General features: G+C 34.1%; 1 protein-coding gene across 1 annotated transcript in view; it reads right to left on the bottom strand.

Annotated features, from left to right (window-relative positions):
* Positions 1-24,071, bottom strand: part of LOC150100966 (transcription initiation protein SPT3 homolog) — a 143,438-nt gene that overhangs the window by 94,501 nt on the left and 24,866 nt on the right. Inside the window, exons 3-4 of the mRNA XM_090401735.1 lie at positions 16,477-16,561; positions 1,150-1,236 (exon numbers count right to left, since the gene is read on the bottom strand). Of these exons, the coding sequence (XP_090257861.1) occupies positions 1,150-1,236; positions 16,477-16,561 (172 nt within the window). The remainder of the gene's footprint in view (positions 1-1,149; positions 1,237-16,476; positions 16,562-24,071) is intronic.

The following is a 24,071-nucleotide window of genomic DNA, read 5'->3' as shown; positions in this document are numbered from 1 at the left end:
AATAATCTTTCTGTATTTTAGTCTACAGTTCACATCTGAGAGCTGCTCAACTTTTATTCGCTTTAAAACTTTCTTACATGTTATTCTTTTCAATATGAAATTCAATTTTATCCTGCTCAAGACTAAATAGTGATCACTTCCAATTTCAAATCCTCTGTACACTCTGGTGTCCTGCACCAGGGAGAAAACATCACTATCAACAATAACATAGTCAATGAGACTTTTCTTATTCCTAGCCTCTTCTCTCCATGTGAATTTGTGCACATTTTTATGTTGGAACACGGTGTTAGTAATAACCAGTCCATGTCCTGAGCAGAAATCCAACAGATATTTGCCATTATTATTAGCTTTGCTCTTTTCACCAAATTTTCCCAAAATATTTTTGTATGTCTCACAATCATTTCCTACTCTGCTATTTAGATCCCCAACAAGGACCAACTTTTCCTTCTTCATTGTGTTAGTTGCTTTTTCTGAAGTGTCAAAAAATTCCTCCACTTCTACCTTAGTAGAACCTTCTGTGGGACCATAGGCACAAATAAGTCTCATTGTCCAGTTCCTCATTCTCATATTTGTCCACATTACTCTACTTGAGACTGACTGCCATTCAAGAAGATAAGCCTCGTATTTTGTGCCTGTGGAATTGAATACTATGGCTACCCCTTCTTTTCCTTGATTGTCATTGCCTGAATATAACATTTTGTATTTATTGCTCAGAAAGATCTCACCAGTTTTGGTCTTTTTTGTTTCAGTCACCCCTATTATGTCGATCTGGTACTTATCTAATTCCTCAGCTAGCTCCATTTCTTTGCCATTCAGGCTTATCTACTAAAAATAATGAGTTATCTTAGCAACATGCATACAAGAGCCACTGCTATGGACAATGCTCCTACTGTGACTAATAATATTATGAATGCACTATGCACTAATCATACAGCTGATTTTCACTATAGCAAGCTTGTAGGATCACATGAATAGTTATAGTGGATATTTTGCTACAGTGAATTTTTTTAAGTTTAGCAGCATACGTGTAGGTGGTCAGAACCTTTCAGTAATTTGCTTAAGGGGGAGTTTGTTATTGTCGTGTTTGCTATATTGAGAGTCAACTGTATTACAGAAACACTTAAGATACAGAAAGAATTAGCTACTCACTTTGTCTTTAGACATCAAAAATAAAATATCTTCTGGACCAATAAACCGTGCACTTCTGAGAGAAGCTATGTCAGCTGCTTTCAAAAGCTACAAATGTGAAAACAAAAGAAATAAACTGTCATTAAAAATAAAAGAAGAAAAAAATATATAAGCATCTGAATTGAAAATTTCCTTGCATTTCAAATGGATCATTCCAAGTGAAATTATTAGGGAATAGAATCTGTATAATTTTTGATTTTATGAAAGTGAGTTATTTTGTCACCATATTTTCCTGGCATCCTATTAATTATAGCAGCCATTTTTATTTGGCATAACCACAGCCCTTTCATAATTTTGGAGGGGTTTTAAAATTCATCACAGCTTATTTCCAGCTTGTGCAATTTCTTTTTTTTTTTTTTTTTACTAGCATTGCTTTAGATTTGATTACTTTTTAATTTTTTTGCATTTTCCGACAGATTATTTTTTTTTCAAGATGGTAGTCACCTGCTTTAGGTGTTCTGAGTGCACTTTTTTTTTGCCTACCCTACACTTTCTAAGATGAATCCCACAAGTACAATTTTTTGTATGATACATATGTACATGTATCCATACATATATCCCATAACGCAAAGCACATATCCTTCCCGGTATGTATAATGCTATGCATTAGGAGGAAGGGTCATAAGGATAGGTGTTTTGCATTATGGGATACTAAGGCAAGTGATGGAAGTCATTAGCTTCTTTATACGAGTTGCCCGAGTCCTGAAAACAGTTCAGGCACAAACTTTGGTTGATTAGACTTGAATAAAGGATTAATCCAAGTATATACTTTCTTGGTATCTTTAATTTATAGTATAACCAAGTGGAAAAACCTTCCAGCAACTATCTCTAATCCAGAGTATTTTAATAAGGTTTAACTTTTGGCTACTTGTATATGAAAATATTTCGTTATTACTTCAACCTTAATATCACTTCTGGGTCTGGCTCTCATTGATGAGACTTCAATAAAGGTCAAAACTGGTCTGTGTAGTGACCCTTCCCCTAATGCATAGCATTATACATACCTGTAAGGATATGTGCTTTGCATTATAGGATACTAAGGCAAGTGATGTGAAGTCATTAGCTTCTTTATGAGTTACCCCAGTCCTGAAAATAGTTCAGGTGCAAACTCTGGTTGATTAAACTTGGATAAAGGATTAAACCAAGTATATAATTTCTTGGTATCTTTAATTTATATATACATATGTGGTGGAATACGAATATACCCAGATCACTCTGACTGAATCATGTCTTCTATAAACAAAACTGCCTCAAAATTGACAATAAACCGGCTTTGAAGCATAAAAATCTTTTTTTGGGGGGGTGGGGGGTGGGACCAAATAAAAAAAAATTAAAAATTTTTATGATACTCTTGATAGGTGGCTACAAAATTGGTCCCATTGTGTTATTTTCTGCCTTATGAAAATGAAGAAAACTGAAATTAACTTTTCTGTTGCACCTTTCAGAGTATTTTATCAAGAATTCAATTTTTAGGACTTCCTGAGCGGTATAAACCAAGCAAATAACATGTTCAGTTTTTTCACTAATATTAATTTACAACTAGAATTAAAACATTAAAAAATATAATTTTTTACTTTTATAACAGTCATAACTTCATATGTTGGCATAGTGAGGTTACTAGTACAGACACTCCTCGAAATATTCAAGTAGACTATTCCACAATTCTTTGCGCAAGTCAAAATTCGTGTAAGTCGAATTCCACTCCCCCTCCCTCTCCCAACCTTTCAATAGATTTTGTGATATCAAACACATATGCAAAAAATAAAAATGTAATGCAATACAGAAATATTATATAGTAAAAAAAAAAACGTATAAACATATGAGGGTAGTCTGAAAAGTTCTTAGCCTAACAACAAAAAAATGAATTTATAATTTCAAAATTATTTTTATTTTTCAACATAATCTCCCTTAAGACTAATACATTTATTCCAGCGATGCTTCAGAGTCATTATCCTGTCCCTGTAGTGGTTCTCAGTAAGATCTGCAAAATACCCCTCTACAGCTGCAATCACCTCTTGATTTGAAGAAAAACGCTGACCAATCAGGAAGTGTTTTAGTTTTGGGAAGAAATAGAAGTCAGAGGGAGCCAAATCTGGGGAATAGGGTGGATGCTCCAACAATTAATAGTACAGATCCCTAAATTTTCCCATTGCCAAAACATCTTTGTGGGGAGGTGCATTGTCCTGATGAAAGATGATTTTTTTCCTTCTGCAAACCAGGTCTTTTCTCACTTTTTCATCTAGTCTGGTTAAAAGATCTTAATATTCCCCAGTTACCCTTTTCAAGATAATTACTAAACAAAATGCCTTAATCCCAAAACACTGATGCCATGACCTTTCCTGCTGATGGAACCGACTTTGTCTTCTTTGACACTGAACAACTGGCTTCTGTCCACTGTTTTGACTGCTGTGTGGATTCTGGTGTGTAATGGTGAATCCAGGTCTCATCCATAGTAATAAATCGACTCACAAAATCAGTTTTATTCTTATTAAAATGCTCCAAGCACTGTTCAGAGATTTTCACGCAAGTGCAATTTTGATCTGCTGTGAGCAAGTGCAGCACTCATCTTGCGAAAGCTTTTTTCATTTGCATTTTTCAAAAAACACCAATTACAGGTATACACCATATTGGTCTGTTCTGGTCTCATTATCCATCCAATATCCTTTTTTTTTTTTGAGGTCTACTCTGCCTTCTCTTTCTGATTGGCTTATATTTTAGTATTTGTTTAGGATATCGGATGTTGGTCATTTGGTTCACACGTTCAATCCATTTTTGTTTATAATTGTTTAGTTTTTCTTTTATTGATTTTGTTTTTAGTTCTTTTAAAATGTCTTCATTCCTTTTTTGATCTAATAATGTGTATTTTGCAGCTCTTCTCATAAATCTCATTTCACTTGTTTTTATTCTTTATCTTGTTTGTTTATTGCTCAAATTTCACCTGCCATATAATAATGTGTGCACTGCTCAAGTATTGTATATTTTCAAGAGTATTTCTTTTTGTACTATATTTGGGTTGGGTGTTCTATTTATCAGGCCTATAATCTGTAAAAATTTTGAAGTTTTTAATTTTATGTCTTTTTCTCCTTCATATGATATTTCACATCCAAGATAACTGAATGTATTTATCTGTTCTATTATTTTATTATTAATAACTATTTTGCTTCTAACTGGAATTTGTCCACAAAATGCCATTGTTTTAGTTTTATATATGGAAATTTTCTTTCCAAACTGTTCTACTATAATGTTTAAATTATATATTGTCTTCCTTATCTGATATTATTACCTGATCATCTGCAAATAATAGCATATTTATTTTGTTATTCCAGGAAATTTCTATACCTTGATTGTTTAAGGTGTTCCACTGTATTAATATTTCATTAAGGTAAATATTAAAAAGTGTTGGAGACAGAGGGCATCCCTGTCTTACTCTTTGGTTTATAGCTTGTTTTTCAGACAACTTTTCATTTATTTTTATTTCATTATCTTTATATATATTCAATATTGCATGTAGTAAAATATTAGGTATATTTATTCTTTGTAATATATCAAACAATATATATCTTTTTACTTTGTCAAATGCTTTTTCGTAATCTATAAACAAAAGATGAGTTTCCAAATTGAATTCTCTTCTTTTTTCTATAAGTAGTTTTAAACAGAAAGCTGCATTCATTGTAGAGCATCCTTTTCTAAACTCATTTTGACATTCTAATAATATGTTTTTACTGTATATTTTTAGTTTTTCATTAAGTATTCTGCTATATATTTTATAGCATGTATTCAATAAACTAATACCTCTGTAGTTATTCCATTCTATTGGTATTTGTCCATTTGTATATATTTTATTTAAAAATTTTAGTAATCTTTGATGAAATTTTTTTCCAGCAAATTTATACAGTTCGGAGTTTATCCCATCTTCTCCTGCTGATTTGCCATTTTTATTTTATTTAGGTTGTCCTTTAATTCTTTCATTGTTATCATATCATTTAAGATATTTTGTAAGTTTCTGGTGTAATTATTTTTGATGCCAGTATTATCCTTCCAAAGATTTATAAAGTTATCCAAGAATTCTTTTGCATCTATTTCATAATTTATATCTGCATTCATGTGTTTTAGTATTTTGTATGCACTAGGTCTTATTTTGTATATGTCATTTTCTAGATATGATACAAATTTTTCCTAGCTTTCTCTGTGTCTTTTTCTGGTTTCTTTTTTGGCTATTGCTCATCTTATTTTATATTCAATTTCATCTTCTTGTTTTTTGCTACTTAAACATCTTTTAAAAACCAGCTTTTTATTTTCAATTATTGTTTTTATTTCATTGTCCCATATATGTAATTTTTTATTTTTATGATATTTTCTGTGTGTTCCTAGACACTTACATATGCTGCTGATGTGATAATTTCTTTTATATTATGCCATTCTTTCTCAATGTCTTCATTTTCTTGTAATTTTTGTTGGTATAAATTTCTTATACCTGAATCATTTAGTAGTCTTACTTTATAATTAGATTTTGTTTCTCTAGTTTGTTTATTTTTTTGTATATTTTTGCAGCCAGTATGGCAGAAATCTTAGTTTTGCCTGTACTAAATAGTGATCTGTGTCAATTTCTAGCCCTCTTCTAACTTTAACGTCTAGGACGAGGTTTGCTGCTTTTTCATTTGCTATAAAGTAGTCTATTATTGATTTTTGTCCTCTTGCACACTACATATATTTATATACATTTTTATGTTTGTAAAATGCATTCATTATTTTTAAATTATTATATATTGTATAATCAATGAATTGCTTTCCATTTTTGTTTACTGTTGGTTCTCCAAATCTACCCTAAATATATATATAAAATTATAAGCCTTTTTATGTCACGTTTTGAAACTAATGGGCTACCCTGAGTGTCTGAGTGTAGAGTCTTCAAAATTCAAGGAGAACCAGCCTACTAGTCCAGAACTTGGGGGTGGGGGGGTGCCTTAGGCAGCAGGGGGGACAGAGCCCCCCTAGTTTTTGCATATTATAGTATTGTCAATTTTTTTAATTCCTATTCTGGCATTAAGATCTCCGGCTATAATTATATGGTCTGTTTTATTTAATTTTTTATATATTCCTTGTAACTCTCTGTAAAAGTAATCATTTTTTTCTTCTTTTCCTTCTTCATGGGTGCATACACTCCAACAACTGTTAAATTTTCTTTATTTAATTTTAATCACACTTCTAATAATCTTTCATTCCGTATAATGTGTTATTTTTGCTTTAATTGATTTATGGATCCAAATCATTACACCAGATTTTGCATGTATTTGTTTCTCAACTCCACTATATATGATATTGTAGTTAGCTGTTTCTTTAAGTTTCTTTTTTGTTTCTGTAAGAACTGCAATTTCTATATTTTCGTCATTTAAAATTTTATCTAATTCTTCTTTCTGTGTTCCATGTAGCATATTGCACCACGTTTTTCTTTTTCCAAAGTTTCTTAACCTTTTCCAGTTTGCATTCGTTTCCCATGTTTTCTGTCCGGTTTGGATTTCGTTGAGACTTGAAAGTAATGTGTTTTCCTATGTCAAGTGACCAGCATGACGACAGGTATCCTAGTGGTGGGGCTGCCACTTTAAGACAACTAAGCTTGCCTTTTTTAGTAGAAAGTGGAAATTACAGTTTGAGAGAAAAGAGTCACCCCCCTTGCCCTCGAATTGCTCTAATAGCACTTAGGGGGAGGGGAGGAGTAAGAAGTAAGAGAGAGAGAGAGAGTAGAGGGAAAGAAGAGTAGAAGACCAGTCTCCAGATATGATATACCAAGTATATATTGTACAAAGTGAGATCAGGTTTAGCCTGGGTATCTCAGGTTTGCCATGCCCATACTCACCAATGTGAGCCCCTGAGAAAATGCAATTCTTCATGCAAAATTTATCGTACACGTTCTTTTGAAATGCCTATAGTCTCAGCAATTTCACGCACTTTGACTAGCTGGTCATCCAATAACATATCGTGCACTTCGTTTCATTTCTTGGATATCCTTCACGTGGATCATCTTCAAGGCAGGTACAGCCATGTTTAAACTTGGCAGCCCATTTCTTAATTGTTGAAAATGAAAGAGAAGAGTGTCCATAAACGTTTATGAACTTGGAATGAATTTCTTTTGTAAACCATCTTTTACAAATAATTTTATAACTGCACGATAATCAATTTTATCCATTTCAAGGGATACAGATAACACTTTTGCTTCAGACAACTGTATAAAACAAACCACTTGATAGATTGACTTGCAATTTCACATGGATGGTTATGACAGATGTACCAACTTAGAAAAAAAAAATCATGCCAATAGTGTTGCCATCTATGATCAAGGCAGAGAACTTTTCAGACCACCCTCGTAGGTATTAAATACATAAAAGATACATATATTATACACCATATCCAGTTGGACAATTTTTAAACACATAATACACCAAATACATTTTACCATTTGAAAGCCAAGATGATTTTTAAAGGATGCAAACCAACCACTGCTTGCAGCAAATGACTGTGTTCCTTCAAGACATTTCCCTTAAGGTCCTCAAAGAAACATGTTTCTAGATCTGGTCTTCCATCCATATCATAAGTAATTTTTCTATCTCCATTAGTGCATCTTAATGGGTTTTTTTTTGCTGCCTGTTGTTCCTTTAACATATTCTTTTATAAACAAGACATCCTTTATTTTACTCTGGTATTTACTGTCGATACTGCAGGACCAAGCTCATGTGCTACACCTGATAAGCTTCATCCATCTTCATATTTCTTTATTATCTGTCATTTCATCTCTAGATCGATTGTAGTTAGTATGTTTGTGAGATGATTTGTGTTTTGATTTAAGGACACGTTTACCACCAACCATTGTGAATAATATTTGGAAAAAACACTTAAAAAAAAATTTAAAAAAATAATAAAATAAGTAGAACACTATATATATGCATTCATAGCAAGAGACATGCGAGAACTGGGATGATGCAGCATGTGGGACTGCAGAATTTCTTCTGTAAGTACAGATTTACATATTTCGGAGTGTCTATATATATATATGCACACTATACATATATCATCATCATCAGCGACTGTCAATCTACTGCTGGATGAAGGCCTTTCCAAGATTAGTCCAAACTGTCGGTCCATGGATCTCCTTTCCCATATCACTCTTGCAAATCTGATATCATCAATCCACTGTGATTTAGGTCGGCATAGTGGTCGTTTTCCCTCTCATGGAATCCAATCCAGCTTCTTTTGTCCATAGTTGATCTTGTCTTCAAGCAATATGCTCAGCCCATTGTCACTTTGGATGTTTCACTCTTCCTATGACATCAGAGACTTTGGTTTGATTTCTTATCCACATTCCTTTTGTGACCCAGTCTTGTGATACTAAGCATACTTCTTTCCATAATAAATTATGTTATTCTTAATTTTGAAATTTTCATTGCATTTAGTGTCCATATTTCACAGCTATATGTCAATATATGAAGAATACATTGGTTAAAAACTTTTCTCTTCAGGCATAATGATAGTTGGCTCTTGAATATTGAATGTAATTTTCCAAATGCTTTACACCCAAGCATTCCACATCTTTTAATTTCATCCATGATATTTTGTTGCACTGATATCTGTTGTCCTAATTATATATAACGATCTACTTGTTTAATTTCATCATTACTGATTTTTATTATTTCAGGTTGGATGTAGCTATTGAACATAACTTGGGTCTTCTTTATCTTTAGGACAGTTTGCTAGCAATTTGGAGTTCAGGATCTCTCTCTCTCTCTCTCTCTCTCACACACACACACACAATAAAAGACAGAAATTGCATTCAGAATATCTAGAGCGTCAGAGGAAATTAGTGTGATAGTGACCATTTTCTAATTGGTGCCTTACTTAAGATTAAAATAAACAGAAAATATTTTTCAGTACATACAAATCAACTGAGATACAATATTAACAAACTAGATATAACAGAAGAGATAAGAAAATATGAGTGTGAATGAAAATAGAAATAGAAAAATATACAACCAGAGGAGAATGAAAATACTGAAAACATCTGGAATCATATCAAGGATAGGATAAAAGTAGCAGCAGAAAATTCAACTGGAATTCAAAGTAAAATACAGGGCAAAAAATGGTACAATGAAGAATGTGAATAGCAAAGAAAAAGCAAAAAAGATAGAAGCACTTGGCTTAATAACCCAGCTGATATTCATGTCTCTCTGAGATACAAAGAGAGCAGCAAGGAAGCTAATAAAATAAGACAACAGAAAAGAAAATTCTTTCGTGAACAGATAGAAGAAATCCAGAAATACTTTACAATAAATAACCCAGAAAATTTTCCATGAAACTAAAAACCAAAAAACAGGCCCACATATGAAAACAACAGTAATCAACAATAGCAATAGACAAATACTAGCCACTAGAGATGAATTAGCAAACAGGTGGAGAGAGTACTTTAACAAACTCCTAAATTGTGATGAACCTACTGTGTCTTTCAAACAGAATACTCATCATACTTGTCAACCAGAAATAATTAAACCTTCCCTGGCTGAAGTAGAGGAAAGTATAAAGCTGGTGAAGAACAACAAAGCGTGCTAATGGACTAGTAGCCAAAGTCATTAAATATGAGCATAATGAATTAACCACTTATATATACATAAGCTGGGGTGCTTAAGGGTCAAAGAGATTACACCACTGCGTGGGTAATCCACACAGTGGCGGATTACCCATTAAGGCAATGAGGCACGTGCCTAGGGGTCCCAGGCTTTAGGGGGGGCTCCCCGAAGGCAAGGCATTTTCCTAAAATAGATTAATGTTTTCAGTAAACATCATAAAAATCTTAATTATTTTAAGCGAAAATTTTTTCAAAACATTATGTTTTAATACGCATTTTGAACAGTGTGTACTATCTATGCTTTAAATAATGGTGCAATACCAATGTCAGCGCTAGTTGACAAGCTTCATATTTTGAACAGCGCGTGCTATCTACGCTTTAAATTAAACCGCATTACCAATGTCGGCGCACGGCGCTGTTGACAGCCTTGAGGTCACAAAAACTGATTGCATTGCCAAGATAGGAAGGTTCGCCTGGTTGCTCCTTAACTTCATTTGTTATTGAATCGTGTAAGAGTGAGGTGTTTGTTTCAAAAATAACTTTTTAGTTATTTTTGAAAATAACTTTATTTTCTCAAATAAAGAAAACTTTTCATGTTTTCTTTATTTGAGTGAAGTGCAAGTAAAAAAAAAACTTCATAAAATTGTAAAAAAAAAACAGATAAACAATCAGGTTAAAGAGCAAATGTAAGTAATAAAAAATTTTTTTTTTTTTTGGAAAACTCAGTGTTTAACTATGAAGCGGCGGTACCCAAGTGGAGCAGAAAAGCGGAAAGTACAACAAGAAAAGAAAAAAAAGAGAAGCAAAGGGGCAAATTTAGGATTTCTTGAATTAAAAGCCAATGATGCTAGTAGCATTTCTTCGATATTGACATCCGAGAGCTCTATTATGAAAAATGAAAATGATGAACAAGTAATCGCACCTTCTCTGCCTAGTTCTGGCTCAAATGGTGAAAATTTTAAGGAGAGAGGAAAATTTGTGCTTAATGATAATAATGGACAAGAAAGTGCATCACACACAGTGACTGTTCGTGTTTCGCCAAATAATGACCCTGCTAAATGGAATAATTGTGAGCAAGAACAGCTGATTCAATATTTTGTTCAAAAAAGGTTATTTTCTACAAAATATTGATTCTGATGACAAAGAAACGATAAAGTCTACGCTGCAAATAAGTGGAGGAGTTCAACGGTTCATTTCAAAATCCTTTTTCAAACGGAAAATGCTGAATGGCGAAGAAATTGATCGTCCTTGGCTAGTTTTTTCACCAAAGACAAAAACGGTGTATTGCGGATTTTGCAAGTTATATTCTTTAGTTGAAGTTCGGGATCAACTAATAGTTGAGTTGGTCCATTCGATCTAACAAGAAGGGTTTAGATAACTTTTTTATTAAAAAAAATGGAAACCGAGTCCGAATATTGGAAACAAGTATTACAAAGAATAGTCGATGTAATACTTTTTCTTTGTGAGCGAGGGCTTGCACTAAAAACTTTTCACTAAGAGGAAAAAACGAAATGTTTGGATCGCCTTTCAATGGCAATTATTTTGGTATGCTAGAATTATTAGCAAAATATGATGTGTTTCTGGCAAATCACATAGAGAAATTTGCAAATTGTGGATGTGGAAATGCGTCATACCTGTCCTCAACTATTTGTGATGAATTTATTCAACTGTTAGGAGAGTATGTACTTGACAAAATTCTAAAAGAAGTTAAAGAAGCAAAATACTTTGGTATTATAGTCGATTTCCCTTCTGATTTGCTACATGTCGATCAGCTGACTTTTATAATAAGATATGTAAATCCAAGTACTTTTGAAATACACGAGAGGTTTCTCAAATTTCTGCCTATTAAAAGTCACAAAGGCAGTGCATTACCTCAAGAGATTTTACAATTTATTCAAGATTGCAACCTCAATATAAAAAACTGTCATTCTCAAAGTTATGACAATGCAGCAAACATGTCAGGGAAATACAGTGGAGTGCAAAGCCAAATAAAAGAAATCAATGATCTGGCTGAATACATACGATGCAGCGCTCATTCTCTAAATCTCGTGGGACAAAATACATACCATGCAGCGCTCATTCTCTAAATCTGTTGAAACAACTTAATTTTTTGGACTTATTCAAAAACCTTTTCAAAACTTATTCAAATACTTTGCATACGGATCTACTTACATATGGAATTTATTAAAGGAACAAATTCGCTTATATAATTTAAGCGATAATCGACCTTTTATGATTAAATCCCTTTCCAATACAACAGGGGTGTTCAACCCATCGATTGCGGAGCGATTTTTGGTCGATCTCTTGTATATTCCTCCTTACAAATTTAATTAAAACTGAAAACATAATATTTTAGTTATCATTATTTTGTATTATTTTTAATTCACTTTAAGTGTATTGCTATTGTTTATTTTTCGTTAAAATTGTCAAATCAGTAAATTTTTTTATAAGTCTGGGTAAATGAATTAATTTGGATCAGTGGAAGTCAAACAGCGAGCAGAGTGAATACGATTATAAGCAAAGTGTAAAAACTAGATTATAGCTTAAATATTAAATATTCTAAAGCACATTACATCGATTTTTTACTTAGGTTAAGTCCCATGTGAATATTGTAAAAAAATAAACTTTGTTTGTCTCGGTATAGTTTGTATTAATGTTTTTGTAAATAACTCTTTTGAAGCTAACTGTATATACTGCTTTAATAAGAATATGTTAGTGTGTTAAAAACAAAGGCAATGTTTTTGTCGCCAAAGTGTACATGGTGGCATTAGAAAGATTGTTATCGAAACTTGTATGTACGAGAAAGGCTTGCAGGCTCTAAGTGTAAACATCTCTGAAGTCAGTCAGAAAGAGCTCAAACAACTTTCCGATGGCCAGCAACTTACAATCAAAAGAAAGCGGAGGAGAACCAAAGGCGTGCCAAACTTGAAACTTAAGATGGAAGACTCATTCCGATTCTTTGGGGGTTGCCAAACTTCATGCGAGGTCTCAAAGGAGGCCTAATAAGAAGGGATTGAAGCAAGCAGAAGGGGTCCCGGTTCCAGAATTGCTGTCAGAGAGGAGGCCACCCAGTCAAGAGTCACCATCAGAGAGACTGCCCGGATCCACGTTGCTTGAGAGAGGAGTTTCTCGCTTCCAGAAAGGAGCTTCTCGGCTCGAGACGTCGCTACAGAGAAACTACTTCAAGGCCGCAGACAAGGTTTCAAATTGCCGGAGAAAAGTTTCCAGCCAAGGTTAATGTTAGACATTCACCAGTGTGTTGCGTTTTCATTATAATTTGATGAATCAAATGACTTCACTGATATTGCTCAGTTAATGGTATTTATTCGCATGGTATTTCAAGATTATTCAAGTAAAGAAGAACTTTTAAAAATTATACCATTATTGGGAAGGACTAGGGGAGAAGACATTTTTTCAGCATTTGATGAATTTGTGAAACAACACAAACTTCTGCTTTTTAAACTTTTGTCTATTACTACTGATTGTGCTCCTGCAATGATAGGTAATAAATCAGGCTTCATTTCATTATGTAAAAACAATGACAAATATCCAGATTTTTTAACATACCACTGTATTATTCACCAACAAGTACTGTGTAGTAAAAGATTAAACACAAAAGATATTTTGGATATTACATTTAAAATTGTAAATTCTGTTCAAGGAAAAGCTCTGCAATGGCGGTTATTTAAATTACAGGCAGATGATGATGATAGGGAACTTCTGTTGTACAATAATGTTCACTGGCTCACCAGAAGTCAATTTTTAGAAAGATTTCTTGTATTAATTAATGATATAAAAATTTTTCTTGATGAAAAAGGAGATATTTATCCACAATTGAGTGATAAAGGATGGTTGTTACACTTATCATTTTAAGTAGATTTCTGTACGAAATTAAGCAATTTAAATTTAGAGTTACAAGGTAGAAATAAAAATTTAATTGACATGTTGAGTTCAATAAAAACTTTCCAACAATACTTACTTTTATTAAAGAAAAATATAAATGACTGCGATTTCAGACATCTCCCATATTTATTAAGATTTTTTGAACAAAATCAAGAAATGCTTCGCTATAATTTAAAAGAATTTATTCATGAAATAGAATTAGTTGAGGAAGAAATAAATTCAAGATTTAAAGATAAAACTGAAATGACTGTATTTTTTATCAATAATCCATTTCAAGAAAACTTGAACATCACAGACATTTCAAATAAAATTAGTGGACTCTTTGATATAAACCAAGCTGAAGTAGAACTTGAGATAATAAATATTCAGAATAGTTTACATTTAAAATCAATAAACAATGAAGTCATTTGGAAGTGTGCATATGAAAAATTCCCAATATTAACTAATATTGCACAAAAAAGTCTGTCATGTTTCGAATCGACATACTTGTCAGAATCCGCTTTTTTTTCAAATATGACCGTCATAAAAAATCAATTAAGAAACCAAATTACAAATGATCATTTGGATGATTGTCTGCAATTGGCCACTTCTTCATATCAACTTGACTATGAAAATATTGCAAGGTCAAAAACAATTGAATGTCTCAATCATATCACCCCTTTTCCACCTATCAACCAATTTTTGCAATCCACAAATCTTCAACCTGTTCTCATAAGTTTCATTCTATAGTCCTGCTATTATCTTGGTCACTCGTCTCTGGATCCTCCCCACTTCCTCCCCATCGAGAAGAAACCCTGGTGCCCATATCTGGGCACAGTAGTCTAGATGAGGTCTTATTAAGGCTCGATACAGAGGAACAATAACCTGTTTGTCTCTGCTCATTAAAGTGTTTTTCAGCAACCAAGTGATTAGATGAGCTGATTTTGCCACTTTTGGAATGTGTCCCCTAAACGTCAACTCCCTATCCACCAACACTCCCAAATTCCTGGCCTAGTTTAATCTCCTGGAGAACAGTTCCACCAATGCGATATACTGCTGCTAATATTTTCACCCCAAAATGCAAAACCTTACATTTTTCCACATTAAATTGACATCCATTCTCCTTAGCTCAATCCTCCAAACTATGAACTTTATGGGAAGGGCCACTACCCATGATGGATAGACAAAACCAAGAATATAATTTCTTGGAATCTTTAATTTACAGTATAAACAATTAAAAAAAAAAACTTTCAACAATCATCTCTAATCGAGAGTATTTTAGTAATAAGGTGTAACCCCTTTTGACTACTTGTATATGGAAATATGACTTTCTGCATTACTTCAACCTTGGTATCGCTTCTGGGTCAGACTCCGACTGATGAGACCTCAAAGGTTGAAACCAGTCTGGGTAATGGCCCTTCCCATAATGCATAGCTTCCCATACATGTCTGTAAGAATATGCGCATTGCATTATGGGATACTAAGGCAACTGATGTGAAGTCATTAGCCTCTGAATATAAGTAGCCCAGTCGTGAAGTTACTTCATGTGCAAATTTTGTTTGCTTACACTTGGATAAAGGATAAAACTAATAATACAATTTCTTGGCATCTTTAATTTGTAGTATAACCAAGTGAAAAAATCTTTCAATAATTTAATTCAGTGTACCTGTAATTTGCCTTATATAGGTGAAACTGGACACACTATTCCTATCAGATAAAAGGAACATAAATGATACATTAAATTTAACAACTATGGTAAATCTGGCCTTTTTGATCATGCCCTGAATACTCTATACAAGACTGACTTGAAAGGCATCTCTTCATTACATCACACCAAAATGTAGCATGAATGAAAATTTAAAGTGGCCTGTGACATTCTTATCAACCACCCTAATCTTAACAATAACAATGGTTTAAAAATCTCAAGAATATGGTTGGCACATATTCTACCCACAAACTTTTTTGACTATTAATCTAGTATCTTAGCCTTAACACTTATGTTAAATTATTGATTAGGTCACCACTATTGCTGTATTAAAAGTATTCACATGAATTTGGTCTCTTATGATGTTATAAACAGGATATAGTTTTGAAGCAGTTTTTTTTTTTTTTATCCCTCCACTTGCTGGTTGATTAAATCATTGTTACTTTGGCATACTGTTTGTAATGCAATATAGCTTGTCTCTGTACGTACGCTCCATGAATATTGCAGATAATAAAATTAATATGAAGGTTGAAATGTCAGAAAATTAAAGTAATTTTCTTAACACAGTTGCAGTTTCCATAATTTTATCAAAATGAATCAAATTTATCATATAAAATCATACTTCCACGATGGAGTATTATCATTTGTAGTATACTTTTATGTTATACAAGTATAATAATTGAATTAAGTGTCAGTGAAGGTGATATGAACATTATGGCTATGCAATCTATCCACTTTTAAAAACTTGTTTTGCATGCATGGTAACAAAAACAGTAGCCAAAATAAATAATTTATATTGCTAACAGTTTATTGATTATGTTAGAAGAATAAAAATATTTATTTATTTAGTAAAATTATTAAATATAAAATTAATTTCATTTTACTCTTTTCATCATTTTCTGAAATCAATAACAAATCATAATGAGTAAATCCTCAACAAGGAGGGAGGAGAAAGGGATGACTGAATCACACATACACTGCTGAATAAATTTAAAGAAAGGTATGATACTATAGTTATACACACACACTTCATTCAATAAGCCCTACATACAAGACAAGTGACAATAATGAACAGTAACACAAAACTTACCATGGTGTTCATCTGCTGATGTACGATTTCCTCAACTAAACGAGCAGATTCTATTAGAGGACGTCTGTTATCACCAAAGCCATGCCTAAAATTATTACCAGTGCTGCATTATAATGAACAATTTAAAAAAAATTTTTAATAAGTGAGAAGATAAAGGGCACAATAATGAAAATGATGGTGTATAATGAGGATTATCTGTGGTCTTTAAAGTTGCTACTTCCACACAGAACAGTACAGAGCTAAGAAGTAGTTCATGTAGCCATATTTTAGACCACAGCCACTCTTCCAGCAATTCTAATACTAGAGAATAAGATAGGCTACTGTCTTACCTCTCCTTAATTCTTAATCATCATGACCTTTGTGACCTGAATCCTATAGGATTCAGGCTACAAAGGCCATGATGACTAAGAACATGCACTTAGCTCTCTGTACTGTCAGAAGAAAATAATCTTTTTAGCACACACAGCAGCATATTCATCCTAGAAGATTCAATCACCTGAAAGGTGGTATATTGCCATCAGAGGCTTATATTATGAACAGTCAATCTTTTCTTCAAGAGTGCCCAGTTAAATGAACTGTTTGTTGACACATTTTCATATCATGGGAAATATCTCCAATAATATGAAAATAATCACGAGAATAACTACTTAAATTGATTTGATTTTTGAAACATATCTTTTTATGTATAAAAAATAGTCCGATTTTAGACATAAAATCTGGTCACTTCTAAGTATCCCTAACCCAAAAGTTTTTTTTTTCTCTCTTCCAAATAGACAGCATACAGTAGTTTATGCATTCAACAGGAATTAATGAAGAATCTTGATTTTTTTTTTCTCCCATCATTGTTAAATTCCTGATATATACCTACAGGGATGTGCAGGATAATTATGATAGTACTACATGAAAAAGTTACACCATTACTAACTTCCAATAAACAATTCTCTCCAAATTAATCTGCTATCTGTCAAGATTTCAAGATTATCAGATCTTATATTTCTGTCTTTTCAGGTGTTTTTTACTGTATCAATCCATCTACATCTTGGTCTTCCTCTGAGTCTTTTCCCTACCAACCTGGCAAAGAATACTCTCCCATTTCTATTTAAGTGACTATACCACCTGAGATTAGCTTTACTAACACATTCCTGAATGCTAACAATGGCAAGTTCTTTCCTGATATCCTCATTTTAAATGTGATACTGCCAATGATGCCATCTGTTCACTCCACTAATCTTTCTCAGAACTCTCATATCATAGGTCTCCAGTCTTTGATCAAGTGTTTTATTTCTATCCCAGCTCTCAGATCCATAAGTTAAGATTGGTTTGAACATCTTATATACAGCTAATTTAGTATTTCGACTATCTTTCTTATTCCATATAAATTTATTCAGCTTACTTCCTACTATACCAGCTTTACCAATTCTCTTGTCTATTTCCATATTTAACTTGCCATTAAGGTAAATAGCAATAGATGAACAATTTTTATTACAAATGTAGCGTAATACTTGAAGTTTCAACACAGACAGTTAAATTTCGATGCGACTGCCTCCAGTAATTCTGCAGATGTCACATCCATAATCAATTTCCTGCCACACACACAGCAGAGCATATCTGGCGTAACCTCAGCAATGGCAGAAGTAATTCTGGAATGCAGTTCATCCAAATTGGCTGTTTATGGTGGTACAAACACTCTATCTTTCATAAAGCCCCACAAGAAATAAATCTAATGGTGTACAGTTCAGGGGAATGTGGTGCTACAGGTGCACCTCTACCAATCCATCTGCTTGAAATACAGGTGTCAAGGTACGACCTTACATCTGTCAGGTAATGAGGAGGTGCACCATCTTGCTGGAAATGTAAGCATCCATCATGGTTATCATCGTCTAATTGTGATATTAGGTACCCTTGTAGTATGTCCAGATACACACACCACCAGAAATGGTAGACTCCAAATAAAAGAAGGGTCCATACACTTTCTTCTTGCTCATGGTGCAAAAAACATTAACTTTTGGGGTGTCACAACCATGTTCTATGATGGTGTGTGGATTTTTGCTTCACCAAATTCTGCAATTGTGTTTACTTGTCCACTTACATGAGAAGTGTGCTCATCACTGAAAACGATCTTGTCCAAAAAGTCCTAATTTTCTTCTATACTACTGATTGATCATTTCCACAGAGAAATCCTGGCATATTTTCTTATCTTTTTTCAAATGTTGTATGAGGGTAAATTTGTAGGGCCTTAAATGTAGATACTGTTGTAAAATATACCACACAGTCACATGTAGAATTCCAATTTGATGAGACACCAGTCTGGTTGACTTTCCAGAGATTCTCTAGAAACTTTCCCAAAATTCTTCTACAACAGCATTGGCAATACGTGGCCTTCTCATTGACTTTGGATGATGCACAGAATAGCCTGTTTCCATAAAAATCTTGTGCCATGTGTAAATCATGTGTCTACTAGGAGGTTCTTTGCTGTATTGCATGCAGAAATCTCTCTGAACTTGTGTTGCAGACTTCATTTCCTCAAACTCAAACCCACAACCTGCTCCCTCTGCACCTTCGAAAGTTGCCATTTTCAAATGGTTTGACATATCACACCATCTAGTGTTTTCATTTGGTAATAATGTTACGTGACCAAAAATTGATGTGTTTCACTACATTGTGACACTCAGCTTTTGTATGCCTTCCAAGTTAACATTCTATTTTAAGTACTTTTGTTTAGTATGAAATGAAACTTATATGTCAGGAAATGACAAAGGATACTCAATATCAATTATAACAACTTTAATTAATACTTCCTATATGTCAGCAATGTTACATTTCTGACATGGAATAGCCAATGTATAAGACTTTCTACTAGAATAATTACATACTGCTATTGTATTTCTTTTCATCAGGAAGCATTTCACAACATACTGGCATGGCACTTTCACAGCTCAGTGAAAGGCTATGTAACCTTCTAAGAACTAAACTAGGTTACGCAACCTTTTGAACGTATTAAGAAAGTGCCATACAATTAAGAACTGGTTAAAAAAATCTTGTTTAGTTCAAGCCCACAATTTTGGTCATTTCTTATCCCAGTCCAGTGATTATTCATCTTTCTCAAACTGACTGCAATTATGACCGATAGTCAGACAATATAGTCTGCCAGTCTAGTTGGCTGTATCTACCTCCAACCAACAGGCTGGAATCCTGTTATGGGCATGAATGTTTATGATCATCTTTAGATGGGATATGAATTTTGTTGCCTGGTGTGAGACCAGTGCCATGCTTATTGGAGACCTGAGTGACTTGAAAAAGGTGTACATTTGATCTTTAGAGCAGGGTTTCTGGACTGTATAAAAAAATTAATAAAATTAGCCCACCCAAGGTATAAATGTACTACAGGGTTACAAAAAAAACTTTTTGTGAGTGGGAGCCAGATTAAAAAAAAAATAAATAAATAAATAAATGAAGAGTTAAGCAAATAGAGTAAGGATGAAATGGATGAACAGTGAAAACAGACAATTGGTGGTGTAAAAGATGTTATGGAGGAGATGCAAGACAGCTGATAGTGAGCAGCTGCATGAGGAATATAAATGCAGGTTAGAAAGGTTAGCAAAGTGACCACATCATTTAATGAGCACTTTATCAATGTATATCATACTAATGTAAATGACGGTGTGCAACATGTATAAAAGGGGCAACATTAAGGGAATTAGATGTAAAAGAATCAGAGGGGTATCAGGTGTTGATTGGGTTAGATAATAATACAGCTATAGGAATGGATGACATATCCCCCACATGTATTTTTAAGGAATATGCAAAACAGTTGGCTTATTCCTTGACCTGGTTATTTAATGCAAGTTTTGTAGTGAGAAAAGTTCCTAAAAATGGAAAGAAGGCAAAATATTATGACTCTACAAACATGGTTCTAGGATAGAAGTTTCCAATTATAGACTGGTCTTTATTACTGCAGTTGTAGTCAAGGTATTGGAGAAGTTGGTTAGGAATAGAATAAATAATTGGGTAGATGGACATAGGATTCTGTATGAGTGTAATAAAATACGAATGGATAATTGAGTGGTAAGATACAGATTGACTCTGAACAATACCAGCAAGTTAAGTATAATGGAGCGATGTCTCCATTATACTTAACTTGGTGCTTATTACTATTAAATGAAGATGTTGTAGTTTTAATAGTAATAAGCACCAATTATTGCACTTTGCAGTGCAGAGATAAAAGTAGTGGACTGTATTGATGGAACTGTGCTTCTGAAAGTGGATGAGATTTGATATCTGCAGGGGAATAGTTGATAGTGGACTCGCATGCCATTTTAGAGGACACACTCCAAGTGCTGCAAAGAACTGTACATTGCATTGCTGCTATATGGAGTAATGACAAGTAGGAATAATGTGGTTGTGCCACTGTATAAAGGATTGGCCAGATCACATTTGGACTATTAGAGTTGGTCACCTAGTTTTCACTGTGATGTGGAAAAATACTGGAGAAGGTCCACAGACCAAAGCAATATCATCATCATCATCAAATTCCTGACATTTACCCTCAAGAGGAGTACAGGTTATGATAGTACTACATGAAAAATTTATATCATTACTAACTTCCTATCTACAATTTTCCTCCAAATCAATCTGTTACCTATCAAGGCTCCAACATTGCCAGATCTTATATTTCTATCTTCTAATGCACCAAAACAATATCATGATTCTGCAATGCTGATTGTGGAGAGAGGTTCTTCTTCTTAGCCCTTCTTTGTCCACTACAGGTTATAGGCCTCCCCAACTTCTTGTTTTTCCTTCTCTTTTGTCTCTGACCACCATTTCATTTCTCTCAATGTCTGGATATCATCTCTCCATCTTTTTCTCTGTCTACCCCTTTTCCTTTCCCCCTCTCTTGGTTGCCATTCTGCTATCAATCTTGTCCACCTGTCATCTCATTCTCACTAGATAACCAGACCATCTCCATTTTGAATTTTTTATCACTTCTTTATACGAGGGTGGTATGAAAAGTTCTTGGCCTAACAATGAAAAAACGAATTTATAATTTCAAAATTATTTTTAGAAATTATAAATTCGTCCATAATCACTGTCCATTACTATGGACAGTGATTATGGACAATCAGTGATTGTCCAGCACCACTATCCAGTTCCTGTAGAGGTTTTCAGTAAGATCTGCAAAATACCCCTCCACAGCTGCAATCACCTCGTGATTCAAAGAAAAACGAGGAGTTTTAGTTTTGGGAAGAGATAGAAGTCAGAGGGAGCCAAGTCGAGGGAATAGGGTGAATGTCCAACAATTCATAGTGCAGATCCTTTAATTTTGCCATTGTCAAAACACCTTTGTGGGCAGGTGCATTGTCCTCATGAAAGATGATTTTTTTCTTCTGCAAACCGCGTCTTTTCTCACAAATTTTTCATCTAGTCTGATTAAAAGATCGGAATAATATTTCCCAGTTATTGTTTTACCCTTTTCAAGATAATTAATAAACAAAATTTTAGCATCCTAAAATAAAGTGACTTTCTTACAATAAGTTAGCATCTTACAATAAAGTGACTGCTTCCTTGGACAGAGGAGAAGGATACGCAGTAATATATTTGGATTTTGCAAAAGCTTTTGATAGAGTACCTCATGATAAGTTGACAGTCAAACTAGAGCAGATGGGGTTGGATATTAGATTAGTGCATTGGATTGGAGACTGGCTATCTGATAGGTATCAACAAGTTGTGTATGGGGGTGCAATATCCAGGAAAAGGAAAGTCACTAGTGGAGTGCCTCAGGGATCTGTTTTAGGGCCATTACTATTTAACTTGTATATTAATGATATTGGCAAAGATTTGGATGGAGATATTCAGTTGTTTGCAGATGATGCAAAGTTGGGACGAACCATTAAGAGTAGTGAAGATGTTGTGGTCTTGCAAGAAGACTTGAATAAATTGAGTGATTGGGCAAACAAATGGGGATGTGAGTTCAATGTTGCAAAATGTAAGGTTTTAAAATTTGGAAAACAAAGATGGGATGCAGAATTTATGCTTGGTGAGAATATATTGTTGGAAGTAGAGGAAATAAGAGATCTGGGAGTAATAGTGGATAAGGATCTAAAATTTAGGGGACACATCGCCAAAATTGTGAAGACAACACAAAGACTTCTGGGAATGATGAGGAGGACACTGACGTGTAGAAGTAGGGAGATTCTTGTTCCATTGTATAAGGCTTTGATTAGGCCACACATGGACTATTGTGCCCAGATTTGGTCACCTGGTTTTCAGAAGGATGAAGAGATGTTGGAAAGGGTCCAAAGGCGACTGACTAAGGTAGTTTCTGACCTCTGGAATGTCGAGTATGAGGAAAGATTGAAAAGATGTAATTTGCAGAGTCTAGTGGAGAGAAGGAAGAGGGGAGATATGATAGAGACCTACAAGTTGGTAAGGGGTTGTTATAGGATCAATGGTGGAGAAGTTCTACAGAGAATAGTGGGAGATCAGGGGAGAACCAGAGGTCATGCCTGGAAACTGTATAAAGAGGGTGTGAGTAGGGGAGTGAGAGGCAGGTTTTTTTCGTGCAGAGTTGTGAATGATTGGAATGCCTTGCCTGAGAGTGTGGTGTCTGCAAGGAGTTTGAATGTGTTTAAGACCCGGTATGATGAGATGTGTGTGAGATAAAAGGACCGCCTAGATGAGTCTTTGACTCCATGAGGTCTTGTTTAATAATAATAATAATAAAACACTGATGACATGACCTTTCCTGCTGATGGAACCGACTTTGTATACTTTAGAGTTGAACAACCGGCTTCTGTCCACTGTTTTGACTGCTGTTTGGATTCTGATAATGGTGAATCCAAGTCTCATCCATATTAATAAATAAACGCACAAAATCAGTTTTATTCTTGTTAAAATGCTCCAAGCACTGTTCAGAGAGTTTCATGTGAGTGCTGTTTTGAACTGCTGTGAGCAAGTGCAGCACCCATCTTGCGCAAAGCTATTTCATTTGCAGTGCTTCATGCAAAATATATCCTACACGTTCTTTTGAAATGCCTAGTCTCAGCAATTTCATGCACTTTGATTCGCCGGTCATCCAATACCATATCATGTACTTGATCAATGATTTCTGGTGCTGTTACACTTTTTTGGATGTCCTTCACGTGGATCATCTTCAAGGCTGGTACGGCCACGTTTAAACTCGGCAGTCCATTTCTTAATTGTTGAAAATGAAGAAGAGTGCCCATAAACTTTTATGAACTTCGAATGAATTTCTTTTGGCATTAAACCTTCTTTTACAAGGAATTTTATAACCACACGATACTCAATTTTATCCACTTTTGCTTCAGACAGCTGTATAAAACAAACTACTTGATGGAATGACTTACAATTTCACATGAATGCTTATGACAGATGTACCAACTTAGAAAAAAAAAATCTTGCTGATAGTGTTGCCATCTATGGTTGAGGCCAAGAACTTTTCAGACCACCCTCGTATCTCTTACTCCTCTCTGTTTTCTTATTTCTTCATTCTTAATTTAACCCCTTTAAGTAATTTCAGCATTTTCTTCTATCCAGTTTTCTCTGGGCTATCCTCAGATCTTCACATTGCTTCTCTG

The sequence above is a fragment of the Typopeltis vanoorti genome, chromosome 12 (genome assembly GCF_054136105.1).
Source record: "Typopeltis vanoorti isolate ZY-2024b chromosome 12, IOZ_Tvanoo_1.0, whole genome shotgun sequence".
Taxonomy (NCBI): domain Eukaryota; kingdom Metazoa; phylum Arthropoda; class Arachnida; order Uropygi; family Thelyphonidae; genus Typopeltis; species Typopeltis vanoorti.
The sequence above is the reverse complement of the archived record's forward strand: the minus strand, read 5'-3'. Positions and strand labels throughout refer to the sequence as shown.